The sequence below is a fragment of the Rhea pennata genome, chromosome 6, assembly GCF_028389875.1.
Source record: "Rhea pennata isolate bPtePen1 chromosome 6, bPtePen1.pri, whole genome shotgun sequence".
NCBI classification, from domain to species: domain Eukaryota; kingdom Metazoa; phylum Chordata; class Aves; order Rheiformes; family Rheidae; genus Rhea; species Rhea pennata.
The window spans coordinates 37,879,953-37,896,255 of NC_084668.1; the positions used below are offsets into that span (position 1 = coordinate 37,879,953).

The following is a 16,303-nucleotide window of genomic DNA, read 5'->3' on the forward strand; positions in this document are numbered from 1 at the left end:
AAGAACGATCCAATAAAAACCTTCATTTATCATCAGCGTGGCAACATTCTGGCATATGCATTGCCCTTTAGAAACTCAAACATTAATGTGTGCCTACTTTATAGTGCTAATGTGAGCTGGAGGCACAAAGAAAAAATGTAAAGTAATAGGCGGGCTCTTGAATTCAGGCTTTCAGTTCCTTTCAGTGGTAAGTCAGCGGTAATCGCCCAGTTCTCGGTGCCAACGTCCGCTTTAAAACCGGTATCTGCGTCAGCTTCTTCTCACGATTAACACATAGAGCATTACTCAATAATTCTATCTTACATTTGAGCCTGTTTTGTCATAGTTTTATTTCTGCACTCGTGCTTGAAGATGTCAGAAAAGCCCTGCAAAGGCTTCCAGCATTCCCCATCACTCTGCTTATGTTGAAGGCAGGCTGTTTTCCATGAGTTTACGTACAAGTCTCGCAGCTGCAACCTACTGGTTCAGCAATATCTGCTCCTACACAGATACCAAGAGAAGCCTCTCCCCCCCCACCCCGGCCGTAAATCATACCATCTGCTGGCTGTGGGGCTGAAAAGGCTGGCACCTGCAGGCGCTACCGCGCTCACGCTCCAGCCGCTGAATTCGTGGCCTTACAACACCCATCAGAAACTTTCACTGAAGTGATTAAGATTGCTCTCCTCGAAGTCCAGACCCAGACACAAACTACTTAGGTCCTGGGAAAATACGAAGCTGGAGGAAAGCTGTCTGGCTCAGGTCCAGATCTATCACACAGTAAAGGATGGCAACACATAGCGCAATGCCAAGAGCTGGAGAGCCACTCTGCAGCAAGCAACAGAAAAGAAAACTCACCATGGAGATACAAATCCCAAGAGGCTCAGATTAAGCCTCCTAATTGAAGCGGTATGTACCGACTTTTGCTGCTCTTACAACAGCATCACCCTCTGCTCCCCCGCCCCGCCACCGTTCTTTGACATTCCCATCCCTTGCCTGTTCAATTTCTAAGCCTTTTTATCCATTTATTTATTTATTTATTGGCAAAAGCTCTCTCTCACTGTGTTCCGAGAAAACAACAGCGTGATAATAACGGGCTCCTGCTCTCCGTAACACGTACAGCTATGCAAATAACTGATTTTGTGTTTCGGTAACCAAGCTCAAACGTCACGCTCCCGAGCAACAACAACAAAGAGCAGCCAGGTTACCGGTGCACCTCTTACCTTTAAAAAGAAATTCTAACACCAGGCAACAGTTCAAAATCTTTCCTTCACAATCCCTCCGGTTTCCTGCCCAAACTACTCCCTGAATTCGATTATAATTTGCAAATAGTTTCAATCCAATGCAAAAGAGCTTTAACCCACAGCTAAGTATTTCACTGAATAAACTCACACTGCTTCCTGACCTCCTCCCCACTCCCAAGTTCGCCCAGCCTTATGCAGGCTTTCCAAGTCATTATGCAGTATCAGCTTTAAAGAAGGAGTTCTGCCCCTGCCATCAAGGGAAGCCTTCCGAAGGTACTTCCAAATTGCTTTAGGAATAACTCAAAACTTCAGTCCCTTGCTACAGCATGAGACTATTTTTCAGTTATAACGTTACACCAGCAGGACTGTATCCAAACGGCGTGGCTTGTCTGTCCACACTTATCCTTCAGCGTGCGCCTGCACAGACACATGCTCTTGCATCTGGGATTTTACCCAACTCGCCACACCTCGCCCCCATGCACTGTGGAAAGAAAATTTTCTAGGGTAAGTAAATATTTGAAGAGAAAATTGCCGCTTCGGATGGAAATTAGAGAGAAGATGGCCTTGAAACAGTTAACCTTCAAATGCCTACCAGCAGTTAACCTTCAGCAGTGATCAGATTTCCAGCTTCTGTAGAGGCTGCTCACTCTGGGGCTCGGTATGCTGCGTTTTCAAGGACAGCTTGATTTCTGGCATCTCTGGACAAGTTGGAAATTGTAATTGCAATCACAGTGAGTTTCTGTGCCCAGACTGACAGGCAAACAGGTTCTCCTCCTAAGTGGCTATACTTAGAGCACGCATAAAGCCGGAGGGCAAGGGGAGACTGCACAAACGGGAATCTGCAATCAGACAAGTTAGCCTAGGCCTTTCCCCCCAGCCCCAGCAACTGCACATGATGGACTGAAAACCTGTTTGAAACACAGTCGAAGCACAGTGCCAGGCCGAGTGCCACAACACTGCTGTTCATTATCAGCTATTCTTACAGAAACCCCTTAAGCCAGCTGGAAAGAAGGATGTTTACATAAACGACAGCACAGGAGGACCAGGAAAAATGGCTCGCTGCTGACACAAAGAACTCCATTTGATCCTAAAGTTGCCCTTTTAGTTTAGGCTCAAGATTAGCTTGGTGGTGTTTCCCAGGCAGCCGTGCAGTCAGCGGAATGACCGGGCAGCGCTCGGATGTACCATCCAAGGACTCTCCGTAGAACTGCGCTGCCTTTTCGGACTTGAAAAAGTAATGCAGTAAGCATCTACGGGGACTGACGAAGACCTGGGTCACACATATCGCTAGGCAGCAGAACATCTGTATGTGGAATTAAACATAATTCAGCAGATAGGCAAAACTGTTTCTGCTGTCACCTACGCAGGCGTGTAAGACAGGATCTTGCAAGGAGCCTCAGTGTAAGTTGTCAGCAGTGAAACTCACATCGCAGCGAGTCTGTCCGTGACAATCCCCAACAGCTCTATAAAATGCCATCAGTGAAAAGAACCCCAAACCTTCAGCTTAGAGTCCTCCTAAGTCTAATGCCAGCAGTGGAAACCAAGGAAGGGCAAGTTCTCTCTCACCTTCCCTCCTAGCCAGCTAGCTGTGTCTCCAGAGTATCTTCCACAAAGGCACCTGAAGAAACCAAGAAAGCAGCTAGACCCATCTAGAGCTCTCCTCCTCCTTTTTCGCAGTTGAGCAGGAGTTAAATCTCAGATGCAACCCTTACGGCAGCCTTGTGTACTCGCACATCCTTCACTTCTTGCCCTTTGCCTGGTCAGCTGGGTGATTTTTTTTCTCTTGAAACCTCTGAAAGAAAACTGAGTTTGCTTCGTCTCAAGCACTTGTCTCTATTATAAAAGGAGCTTATAGTTTCTGAAAAGCTGCTTCTCCTTCACTTCGGAGTGAAAGACTACTGACTGCTTTATTAATTTAGTTAATTAGGCCATACAAGCAAAAACGATGAAAGAAAAGACTAGGGTATCAACCCTCTTTACGCAGCTTTATTGTTGCACGCCTGGTGGAGGTTCTTGTCATTTATTACCTTTATGCACCACTTGACAAATGCTCTCTTGCTCACTGAGAGCTGCTCCTAGGGATGGCAGGGAACTACACTAAGTCCACATGAAGTCACAAAGCCTCCTAGATCTTGATTATAAAACCATAAAAGAAATCAACAGCTTTTGAAGCTTCTTAACAGGAAACAAATGAGAAGGCTAAATTTATTTCCAACGATAAATCCCAAACCCTTCGGTTTAATTTTTCCCATGTTAACTTTCTCACCTAGCTAAGCAGCGCTGGCTTCTATTATTAGCTTCTGGCCCAATATCAGCTGACCACCATCAGTCAAACTGTCTTCATCTCAATGAGCTCAGGGACTCCCACTGAACTCTGTGTATGCAGACTTGTGCTTGCAGCCTCTAATTATTTTCTAACAGACAATAGAGCATTTAAGTTCAGAGAGGATGGATTTAACCTGTAGGTGGATCAAAACCCTGGATAAAATCACAGCTCTCAAGATCACTTCTTGGAAACACCAAGCTTATTATGGGTAGACAGGAAGGGATCTCGGCACTTGTCCGTTTCCTAACAACAAGTTTGCTTTAAGATTTTTTTTTTTTAGACTCAAAGATGCTTTCCAATCGTGGCATGATTTTGGAATGTGTTGTATTACAAGCAGAGCATCTGCTTTGATGTCACACCATCTGATCAGGCCAAAGGCTACTTGAATATCAGACAACCATAACAGAGTCAAATAATTTGAGACTGATGAGGGGAAACTGTCTTTGCAACTCAAATTTTAAGTCCCGGTTCTACTGCCACATAGCCTCTCATTTGCCTTGTCTCCTCACCGTAAGAATGTTGTTTGCTCCCCAAAACCCAGGGCCCTCTTATTTTCTTACTGGGGCAGCCCTCAGGTGATGCACAGAATATTCTTCCCTCCGGGTACCTCCTGCACCTACTGGCTACTTTGCTCCCAGCTACGCTTGCAGGCAAGTCAGCAGCAACCCTGCCTGCACGCCAAATTCGACTTCCAGCCGCCTCCTACGGACAATGAAGCGCGACCAACCAAGCAGGGAGGAGAAACAACACCCCGCAACTTCAGCTCCTAATCGTCTGAGCACCCAAAGGGAAATTCGTAAACCGTGCAACTCTTCCAGAGATAAACGACCACAGATCTGAGCAATGTCAGAAATAAGTGGAAACCTAAATTTTACATAGCAGTAGTAACAACTGCTGCAGAGTGGGGAAAAAAAAAAAAATCATGAAAGCCCACTTGTACCTCCTGCTTCTCTCCTGGAGAAGGCAGTATTGGTCACTTTGTAGACTCTGCCTCACATTGCTAGGACAGACACAGACTTCTACGGTGAGAGAAGCAGGGAGCAGAGTGAAAGAAAAAGAGCTAGCTGGGAAGCAAGGAAGACGGACTCTGCTGCAATTCCCTGAAGAAAAATTCCACTCAGGGAATGCACTTTTTGGTGACAGCCAATTCATCATCCCCAGATGGAAGGAAGGCGGGAGGTGTTTGGCCATAGCAGGTGCTAACACCATGGACTGTATCATTACAGTCATTAAAGATCCATTAGTGGGTGTTTCAGGTGCTGAAATGACAGCCCGGTAGCCAAACTGTCATTCTTTACTCTTTCAGCACAACATTTAGCAGAATTTCAGCAGCTCACAGACCACCTTTAGACTTGCATTCTGCCAACGTTACAAGTTGTAACCAGAGCCTATACGCCACGTCACTACCATCTCCACTGGTTATTTCTGTAGGCACCGATGGGGAAAGGTGTCCCAGCCTCCCTCTGCGTATGTGCACTGACATACACAAGAAGCTTTACATTTTCCAGTCTCTCAAAAAGGAATGACAAGTTTTACTTGCAAGTATGAGGACACACACCTGAGTAAGAAGTAACTGCTGACAAAAGCAGTACTGTACTTGTACTGTACAAGTTCAAAAAAAAAAAAAAAAAAGGAAAGAAAAAGAAAGCCAAAGGTTTGACTCACCATCACACCTTCTTCCCACCAAGCTCCAGCTCCCACTGATAACCAATACATAGGAGACTTGGACATAAACATTATTCATACCACTGTTTTTTCCTGAAAGCACAGCTGAGGGATTTTGGTCTCACATATGTTTATATCTTTTCCTAACAAAATAATGTCAACAAAGAATATCAATTTTTATCAGCATAGTTATACTGACCAAAACCTCAGAGTGAAAATGAGTAAAACATTTTCCCACTACAACTTACTGAAGTGCAATGAAAGACAAAGCTACCTCATCTCCTCGTAATAGTTTATCTATTTTAAACTGTGTCCTTTCTGCAAAAGAAAGGACTAGTCACCCTTAAAACCATAAAGAATGTCTAAGTCCTTCTCTTATATTAACAGTATCTCTTAATATGAAGCTTATTTCAAAAAATACCTTACTGAGTTAGAAAGTGAGGTGGCAGGAACTTCTATACCATCACATTCTTCAAAAGAATGAAATTAAATCTGCTTCCTCATCAAGCCTATACAGGAAAGGATGTTACAGACATACATATACCAAATGCAGTGCTAATACAAAACACTTCTTCTCATTACAACTTAGTGGATGATGAGGTCCATTTTTTCTTTTTTTAATTATTATCACTACTATTATTCCAAAAATAACAATAGCCTTCAGTTTTCCCTCACCTTCTAACCACTGGGTCAGGGGCCCATGGAGGACTTAAAGAGAGGATCTTTCCTAACACACCTGCATCTCAGAGTTGAAATCTCTGGTTTCCAAAAAACAAAAACAAACAAAAAACCCCCATTTATTAGGTGTTACGATGTATACACCAGGGGTAAATGTGGTCCACTGAACTCAGACAAGCAACTCTGCCTTTTAACAAGGACCTTATGTTTTACTTGTACAGTGCTTCAAGGTTAATCAACATCAAGAAAGGAAATACCACCATTATTTCTCTATTTTACAAATAATGGGATCTGATCCTGGTACAAACCGCATAGTTGCTCTTTAATACAGTACGACCAATTTGCTTTGCTTGAGGATAGAGTCTACAGCCCTGAGTGCCCATGGCAGACTTGGCACAGCGTGCGTTCAGGGGACTTCCATTCCCTGCACGCTTACTTCAAAAGAATGTTGAAAACCAGATCTTCTCGTTCCAGAGATCTACCATTAACAATACTCTTGATCATTATTTTGTCCATTAAGCAAACATCTAATCCTCCTTATCCCTTTAGTGCAATTCATTCCTTCTGAGCAGAGCTGAAATGGCTTTTCTTTTTTTTTTTTGTGCACAATGATTATTGATGTCATCAACATGTATGTGCAGTGCTCTGTGAAGAGCAAATATGCTGATCTACACAGCTTTAATTTGATTGCCTGAGAATTCACACATGGTAATTTGTCTGAAATATCTGAAACTGTAACTGTGTATTTCTACTCATTTCTAGATGACAGTGTAGACAATATAATGGGAGTAAAATCCCATTTTGGCTCATAGTCTCATTAATGCTAATCAAATTAAACTTATACACTGGACAGATCTTCAAGATGTAAAAGCACTATGTAATTTTCAAGTTCACAAGAGGAATCTGGTAATTTAGGACTTACAAAAAAGCACAAATTTCTATGATTTGTCAAAACTGTCACTGCACATGACATCATGTCAGTGAGGTTTTACATTGACACGGAACTACAGACTGAATGCATGGTCTCTGTGGGAATATTTGCAAAAATTACAATCTTGACTTCTTACCAACAAGATTATAGATTAGTAAACAGACTTTTAAAATCCTCCATATTTTCATTTATCTTTTCCTCCCTTTTACACTTTGCTGTTGACAGCTCCCAGAGTTTCAGTGTTTCGTTCCGGAGAACACTAAAGCAGAAGAGTCCTGAGGTTGATCTTCTAATCCTGGGAGCTCTATACCAATGTATACCCACCTACATGAAGTGATGCTCCACCATGACTCTTACTTTCTTGTCTTAGCTTCTCTGCTATAGAAAGATAAAGTATCTGGTATCTACGACAGCAGAGATTCAGATTTGTCTTGCTGGGAACACCATCAGTAAGAAGCCTCCAGACATCTGAAGGCCCACGACATCAGCAGCATGGCAAGTCCAGTTCTTTGGTACCATGGCACTCCACGTACTTACTGACAGCTCTGAAGATGAATTATGTACATGCAATAAACTAAACAGGGCAGAGCATTGCCTCATGTAGGTCCGCCTGGCTTTATAGCTTCAGTGAAGCAGAACTTCTCTATCCTCAGCTGAGGTTGCAATTTTTTTTTTTTTTTAAGCATTGCTGCAACATTGTTGCTATGGATATGCATTCACACACAGCCAGTTCATTAAGGACTAAGGGGCAAGAGAGAAAGAGTCCACACCAGAAATCTGAACAGTTTTTTTTTTTTTTTTTAAGGGACGTGGTATTGGTATTGTAGCACTGAACATCAGGACAGTACCAGCCCTCTGCGCAATCCTCCTTCTATTACTTAAACATCAGGAAGCCAAAAACAAAGTTTTTTTTTTAAATACAATCTGTGGTCTACAAAGAGAACGCCCTCACAGACTAAATGAAGCAGATCATCTCCTACTTACATCCATAAATTCCACATTGGCTTTGGGACCAGTTGTCTCGTTAAGGATCTTAATGGCCACAGGAATCTTTACAGTTTCTCCCTCGGGGACCCAAATACCCTAGAAAGACAAAGGAAAGTCATTAGGCATAAGACTAATAAGAGAACAACGATAGCATCTTTATTCAAAGATTCATTTGTTTTTCTTGTATTTTGTTGCTGACTGTGCAGTTTGATGTGGAACCTTGGAAGTCAGAATACTCAAAGTTATAAAATAAAAACCATTCACAACACTAGTTCTTACATCAGAACGAAAACCTTACGTAACATGAAAGATTTAATACCAGCGAACCTCCCCGCTACGCCTGCTTGCTATTCTCAGTCACAATCCCATTTTTGTTCAGTAATATCAGTGACACACAACTTTCCTCCTATGCGTTGCTTCCAATAAAATTAAACACAGATCTGGATTTTCTGTTCTAGATTCGGATGCTAAATCCACTGCAGCTACCTGTAAACTCCTACTCTTGAATATCGGCAACAGGTAAGTCATACTATAATGCAGGAATTTAGAGTAAAGCACTTAGATATCAGTTGGTTAGAGAAATAGTCCCTAAGAATTTAAAGGTGGGATAGTCAAAAAGTAAACTTTACAATTAAAATTCACAAACTGTCTGTCTCAGGCTACCTTTCCACCCTTTTTATCTACTGCTGTTTTCTTGACAACTTCATGCTATCCATATCATCTTATTATTCTCTAAGTGTTTTCAAACTGGTTATTTTAAAATGTATTCCTATAGCCTTGCAGCTGTAGTCACTTGGGCTGTACTTCCTCCAATTCTTCCCCAGTTTGAAGACAGAATATGCATCAGTGCTCTGACCTACCAACACTTTTCCATATGGTTTGGTGATTGTTTGACCTGTTCCTGAAGAACTACTTCATGCCACTGACATTTGGATGCAGCCAACCTAAAGAACTCTTTAACTAGTGTATTTTTTCTTGTGGGGGTTCTGCTCTTACAATCTGCTTGTTAAAAGTGTATTAACAGAACTAACCTTTCCTATGAAAAGGAAAGTGACAGGAGGTAGAAAAGGGAAGTGACAGAGGTACTAAAGCTTAGTTAACGATAACATATCGTTATTTAACGTAGTACGATGATCACTATTACTATGCCCATCCGACAGCTTGGGAAACGAGAGATGATTTTACCGGCCTTGCCAAAGCGCATCGTAAAGCCATCACTTCGAAACACAAAGTCAAACTTCACTACCTCACTTTAACGTCAAGATAGTCCAGCCTGTGTCCTCCTCCTGTACGTAAGCACGTTTGTGGCTGACATTCCCTTGCTCACCAACTAGTAACGTCTGCATGTCTGATTAAAGCTCAGATCAACGCTCTAGCCTGAAGACACGCTCCTGCCTCACAACTCCAATGTGCTACGACATGCTTTGCTGCAATGCAGAACTTCACTGTTCGAACGTTAAAGGAGGCCACCCACTGCCGCGCAAAGATACATACCTTATACACAGTTCCAAAGGCTCCAGAGCCAAGAACCTTAACACGTTTTAGTTCGGTTTCCTTCAAGATACGAAGCTGTGCTTGGTTGGGTGCTGTGCCACTTGGGGTCAGCGGTTCCACGAGCTACAGAGGCAAATCCAGCAGTGTTAAATACTTGAAAATGTGAAGACCCATCAGAAGCTTATACTGAAAAACACCAATCCAACTGAACACTGGAATAAAACAACGAGATATACCGATCCGCAAGCTTGGGTGGGGGGATTCTCACCTTTGAAATAAATTGACAATGCTAAGAAGAAACCAGGAAACCTGACAAAGAAAACCCTCACTCAATGTGAAATAATTTCCCCTAGGAATTGCACGATGGAATAATGAACTCAAAACTGAACTGGTGTCGCACTGACACACCCAAGGACTTTTGCTAACGGAGGCAGTATAAACACTTTCCTCGTGGCAGAAATACAGCATTTATTGCTGGTGCACCACCTTCTATTTTTGCCCATTTTAGTACTTTTTAAGTCAGATATATTTCTTTTTAATAACCCTGACTTAATGGCTCAACACGTTTTTATTCTGTTTTGGGGAAGGACTTTTGAATTTCTGTTAAATCACACAGGAGGATGGCTTTAAGGACAAAACATCTTAAAAGCAGACCTATAATTTATAATGACTACTTATTTACTGTAAAGGCACAGTTAAACCATTTGTCCAAGACCAATAACATGTCTCAAGAAACTTTCCGAATGAAGTACCACAGCATCTTCAGTTAAAACGCACAGCTCTCAAGAGTGTACCGTCTTTGCCAGAAGAACAATGCTTCTTTAAAAATCAAACTAAAACTAAACGAAAAGGACAACAGTGAACAACTGAACACTGAAAAATAGCCTGTTCCTTTACAGGATGAGAAAAATATTTCAGGGCTACTCCTACTCAAATTGGTTTGAAACGGCTGCAGTATGTCAAAGTCGTCTGTTTACAAGGCTAACTGCCCCACGCTCTGCAGCCTGACCACTACTGCTATGGCTCTGTAAGCATCACGGACTACTGAATTAGCTGACCTGACTACTTTGGTTCAGGCAGAAGTAACAGTAGCTGGAAATTACTGGAGGAAGAAAAAAAAAAACATAACAAAGACAAGTAGTAACAAGTCAGGGTATCACAGCAATAATCACAGCCGTACTTTTTGTAGAGTGATTTCTCTTTCCTCCTTTCCATTTAGACGTCCAGTACTTACGTAGTGAAAGAAAGGAGGTTTGCAGTAAAATAGACAGAGAGGTGGTAAACTCCCACATTTCCAGCTTGCAGAGAACAAAACCAGCTTCTTTGTCACAATCCACCAACACAAGTATGGCAGGGAGGGGAAGTGCTGTGGGGGCTACCAAAATGCCTGTAGAGTTTTATTGAGAATGATCCACAGAAAGAATAGGTCTATTATAGCCTTCAGCCAGAAACGGACTTTAGCTGAAGCTGTAGCGGTTTGTTTAGCTGAGGATGCTATTGACTCACTTCTCAGTTTCTAAGCCAAGATAACAGCTTTCCCACATGTTTAGTACCCCACTTTCCTCCCTTAGGAACTACTGTCAGCCACAGCTTGCATCTGACCAAATGAAGAATGAGACCTGGAACTTCAAAGCCAGTATCTTACAAATGCAATGAAAAACACCTGCTTAAAATCACTTATGTTTAAGTAGGGGCTCATATGATGGCAAGATTTATCTAAAAAAAAAAAAAAAAAAAAAAAAAAAAAAAATCACTGAGCATTCTCACATTTTCTATACAACCGAACAGTATTTAACAAACAACCCAAATCCTGGCCAAATATAAAAGATACTTAAGGAAACAGGCTAGGAATCCATAAGTCATTTGCTCCCAGGCTATGCAGTGGAGATAAATGGGAGTAGGACCCTTATAATAAAACAAAAAAGAAACAGCACTATTAACAAAGCTCCACCAAAGAATCAGTAGCTAACAGTACTCCCAAGCTCTACTTGTCTTAAGTAGAGGGAACTTAATTCCACAGTATCATCACTTTTTAAGTACCTCAGGCCTATAGGGCTTGGGAGAGCTAGTAATCACCTTCACTACAGCTGAAAGACAAGATTTAACTTAAGTTTAAATATACTTCCTAGACTGCACTCTCCATTCCCTGCAAATCCAAGAGCTGGATGGAGTGGGCACAGAAGTTTTGTCCTACAGCTCCCATTACGTAGTTTTTGCCAGTACAACCATGGACCTCCTTTGGTTATCCCCTGATATCCCCTGAGAAGTCTATCTTGCTTTATTAAAACACATTATATTTATTACTGAACACGACTACAGGCCTTGACAAAGTTTGGACCATAAAGGCAATACAGGCACTAGAGCCAATACTAAGTGACAGTCTCTGCACTTAAGCACTCCTGATGAGCTTAAGCTTGCATCAGGGCTCACTGAAGACATCTAGAGTCTTAAATCTGACCTCAGCATATGCTGTATGAAAATCTGCAACATTAAAGCATAAGAGCTCCGAAGTGTATTGATGAACTGGGATATAAGTTCAGTTGGGAGCAGGACAGAGTTCACAAATCTGCTATAGCATGATGAGGTGATCATAAGGCTCTTTTTTACACTTAGAAAGGCATGAATCGATGTATCTAGAGAAAATGAGCATCCTGAAATACCTTCATTCATTCCATCCGCTTAGTCCCACAGAAGTCAGCAAAAAGAGGTCCTACAGACTTCACTGGTAACTAGACTGGGCCTGCATGTCCTCGATATAAAAGCTCTGTGCACCCTTCCAAATTGGGAACTACTCTGTGGGAAAGAACACGCCCTCACCTCGGTCTCCAGAAACCTTCGCAATGCCCTCTTCTTTTTAATGCTCTTGCGCCGAACGTACACAGCAAATGTCAGGCCCAGAATGACGATGATGAAGAGGCCACCAATAACTCCCGCAGCAATCAGAGGAGTTCTAGCAATCAGAATTAAGAGACTTTATTAGACAGTACAGAGAGACACCAAAGAATAGCTGGGTAGATAAAACACAATCACTTAGAAAACTTATGAACTGCCTTATGACCACAGTTTTTAAGTCGGTCCAAATGAAAAGTCAGAGGAAACATATTAAGATTTTTTTTTTAAAAAAAACAATGTATCAAATTTTACTGTTTTTCAAACCACCATGCACATGGGAGGAGTTGTGTGGACAAGGAGACACAACATGCACTTTGATGGCAAATGCAAATCTGCAATGGCAAAATGAGGATACAAGTACCTGCAGTTTATTCTGCAAGAGCTTTAACTACATTTACTCTTTTTAGCTCCAACTAGATTAACTCATGAGTTTTTGCATTTAGGGAAACAACACCACCACCACACACTTGAACAAAGGATTACTACCAAACACCTTTCTCAGCACTCTCAGCTCATTAGCCCTACAATATTTGGATCAGTAGTTAACGGTTGCACCCTCTGGCTTTACTATTGCTTTCCAGCACAGCCAAATCCCAAATTGGAAAACTGCTGTCCTGGAGCCAGAAAGCTCCTGTGAAGAACAACAAGCAAGGCTCACCTTTTGCAAGCTGTCTGTCCCTCCACTATGTCTGTAACTCCTTTAGCTTTCCAGGATCTTGAACAGCGTCACCTGCTATTATTAACCTGCTTTTCCACAGTGCCAAGACACAGTAGACTGGCATTATACTGGTAGTGTACGAGCACTAAATAGGATGACATTTTCAGAGATTCACTTGGGTTGACTCAGCGGCCCATGTTTGGAGAGTCCCTATACAGTCAGTGGAGAGAAGCAGGCTCTCACCAAAGAACATCTATAATTTCAACAACAGTGGGAAGGTAGTAAAAAGACAGGGTAAAAACAGACAACATGACAACGGCACAGCTCACGTGCTGCTGAATTTGTTAACTGTAGAAAAAAGTTGACTTAACATTGTGGAAGCATCACAGCTACAGAACACCTTAAGAGCCTTCCTCTCTTATGGCTGCATGATGACGAAAGATACATTATGACCCACTAATAAAAATGTACTATTCTGCAATTGAAAATTTTGAGGAGTCTCCCACACAAACAGGAAATTGATTAATATGACTATGTCCTACCGTAAATTAGCACTAAGAATATTTTTGAAGCCCATCTCCAAATTGACCCTAGTCACTGCACTTGGGCTCTAAGCAGTCTAGCACACAGCCTGGATGTCTTTCAGGTGGTCTTAATCAGAAGACAGCTCCAGAAGTGCATCTGATGTGCCCCAACCCTTAACCAGCACGCTGTCCACAGGATCAGACCAGAGCTAGTCCGAAGAAAACTCCTTTGCAGCAACGAAGCCTAGACATTGGATCATCACCACCTATTTCACTCTCCAAATCCAAGTAAGTGCCACTCGCTTCTGTTAATAGAGACAAAGCCTTGAACTGTCACATCTGATTATTGAAGCATCATATTTAAAGCGCCACAGTCATGTTTATCCAGGAAAACACACATTAAAAGTACTCAACGCTTGAAGGTTCTAAAGCTTAGAAACTTTACAATGGAAACAAAGTCTGCAAATAAGTAATCTGAATGCTGCCTGGGTACAAAATGATTATTACATTTTGGAAGTGCAAATCCAGTGCATCTTGCTGCTCAGGTGGACACATACCTTCTTCATCTAGCTCAGCCTGGAGACACATCTTCCTTTCAACTGATTGATTACTCCGGCAATTTTTAGCCCAGAACTCACATTAAAGGACCTGGCATATCCACTCAAAACTATGGTCCTCTTCATTTGGTATATGGTTTCCAAGATGCTGATGTGAGTCACACTTTAATGGGCAACACTGAAAAGACCTGGACATCAGAAGACTTCTATGAAGCTAGCACTGACTAACGTCCTTCAACAAGAAGATGTATTTTCTTTATGCTGCCTGAATAATCATGTTTCTAACACACACCATGAAACTACAGACTGACAAAACAGGAAAGAGACCTCCAGGCTTTGAAGTGCATATTAATAACCACCATAACAACTGTCAAAATAAATAATTACTTTTATGGTAACACGTATACCAAAAACATTTACATGATAGACCATTATTAGTAAACAGTTCCAAAGGAGACAAGCAAAAAAAAAAAAAAAAAAGATTAAGTTCCAAACTGCTAGCATTCCTTCATTGTTATACAGTATAAAAGGTTCAAAATGAATGTTTATGATCCATCATGTCAACTCTCACCAACTTTAAAAAGAAATCCTCATTATTTTTAGTAGTGATTTGAAAAAAAGGAAATGATTTTTAAAAAAACTTCATTTAACAAGCACCTTCTACTACAGTCACTAATGTCAAATAAATTTTAATAAAATGAAATTGAACTACTTGCTCAAGCCCCTCTGATCTTAAAAGGCCTGTGAAAAAGGTTAATTATTTTGAAGAGCAACCCTTAGCTAGTCAAATATTTGCAAGTAACTCAAGGTTTCAGTCGTTTGCATATTTTACCTGAAACTTTGGGAGCTACATCTAAACAGCTCATTAAGCTTAAGAAAGGAACATAAGAAGGATAATACAGAACGCCAAAACAATCCCCATATTTAAGTCCTAAACAAGCAACTAAAATGCAGAGAAAGTTCTATTTTGAATAGTGAACAGCTGCCTTCACTCATAGCTCCACCATCCTCTCATAAAAATCGTAACAACACACAAACATTACGGACCTAAATGGATGCAATTTTAACTGTGCAGCTTCTCCTCACCCTGCTAAGACTGAGCTAAGCCCCAAAGTCAACAAGTGCTTTGTTTGATATTCTAGCAAATGACAAGTCATTGGCTTCAGTGCTTTGTGCTATCATCGATGCACTTCAGGATCACATCTAAGCGTTGTTTCCAGCCACGCAGAGATTATTTTCCAAGCACTTACATTTTGTCAGTGCCACCTACCTACTTGGGTTTATACTCACGTTCATTAGCCTGAGCTTGTTTCCTACGTGTTCTGCTAACCTCTTCAAGTCTCCTGTGTTATTTCATAACTATCTTCATGTTTGCAATAATTCATATTTAATATCCTTGTGAACTCCATTAACAGGCTGTTTACCTTTCTTTTATATTATTATTATGCTTATTTAACACAGATCAATGCAAGACGGTGGTGGTCGGAGAGTTAATTGAAGACAAAACCTTTCTCCTTTCTTCTTTTTTTTTATTCAATCTTTTCTGCATGTGCACCTAACCAAAGGTTCAGCCTGGCACACAGCTGGACACACAAACCCCCTTATCTCCAGTGGCATTAAAGGCTTAATCCATTTACATTATTGTTATATTACTGTCGCATAGCAATTTCTGTTCGTGAATACAACTAGCTGTATTTGCCCATCTCCGACTACTTCACTGCCAACTTAAAACTAATCCCATGAAAATTAACAGGAGCAATGTTAACGCGGAGATAAAAATCTCCTTACTACAGAAGAGATTTTTTTAAAAGACATTTTTAAAAGCACTCCGACCCCCATTTCTCTGTTAGGACTTAGAAAGGCTAAAGTCAAGCGAAAGGAAGCAGCTGCGTGTCAGTCCTGCCTATCTATCAAAAATATGGACAGCCAAGAGTCGATTCCAGCTCACACATCTAGCTCCACTAGAAACCCACCCACAGGAACTGCTTATACAGCCACTTCCTTTATTTACACACTGAAAAGCTCCCCCAGAGGATGACAGAAGTCTCTACTATGTGTTTCTGGACTTTTATGCTGATGCAAAATACTTGTCCAAGAAACATGGTCCTGTATCATAATTCCACTCCCATATAATTGTTATTCCTCGCCCCTTCTCCAATTAAGGGCAGAATATTCAATTAATGATTGAAGAAGCAAGCAGCAGGGGAGGCAGTGGGAGGGGAAAAAAATCTCTACATGTAAGAAAACCTGCCTTCTCACCTGGAAGCTGTGTGTATATGTGACTAAAAGTTGCAAGTAAGAGTCTAGTATCCCGTTAGGAGAAATGAATAATATATATTTCTTTACTAAATGCGTACAGTGTTTTCGTATT

The 16,303-nt window shown here is 41.4% G+C and overlaps 1 protein-coding gene across 1 annotated transcript in view; it reads right to left on the reverse strand.

Moving 5' to 3' along the window:
• ERBB4 (erb-b2 receptor tyrosine kinase 4) overlaps positions 1–16,303 on the reverse strand; it is a gene marked incomplete at its 5' end in the record, with an annotated part of 449,003 nt that overhangs the window by 112,050 nt on the left and 320,650 nt on the right. The window contains 3 exons of the mRNA XM_062579354.1: positions 7,805–7,903; positions 9,302–9,424; positions 12,119–12,251. Coding sequence (XP_062435338.1) covers positions 7,805–7,903; positions 9,302–9,424; positions 12,119–12,251 — 355 coding nt within the window. The remainder of the gene's footprint in view (positions 1–7,804; positions 7,904–9,301; positions 9,425–12,118; positions 12,252–16,303) is intronic.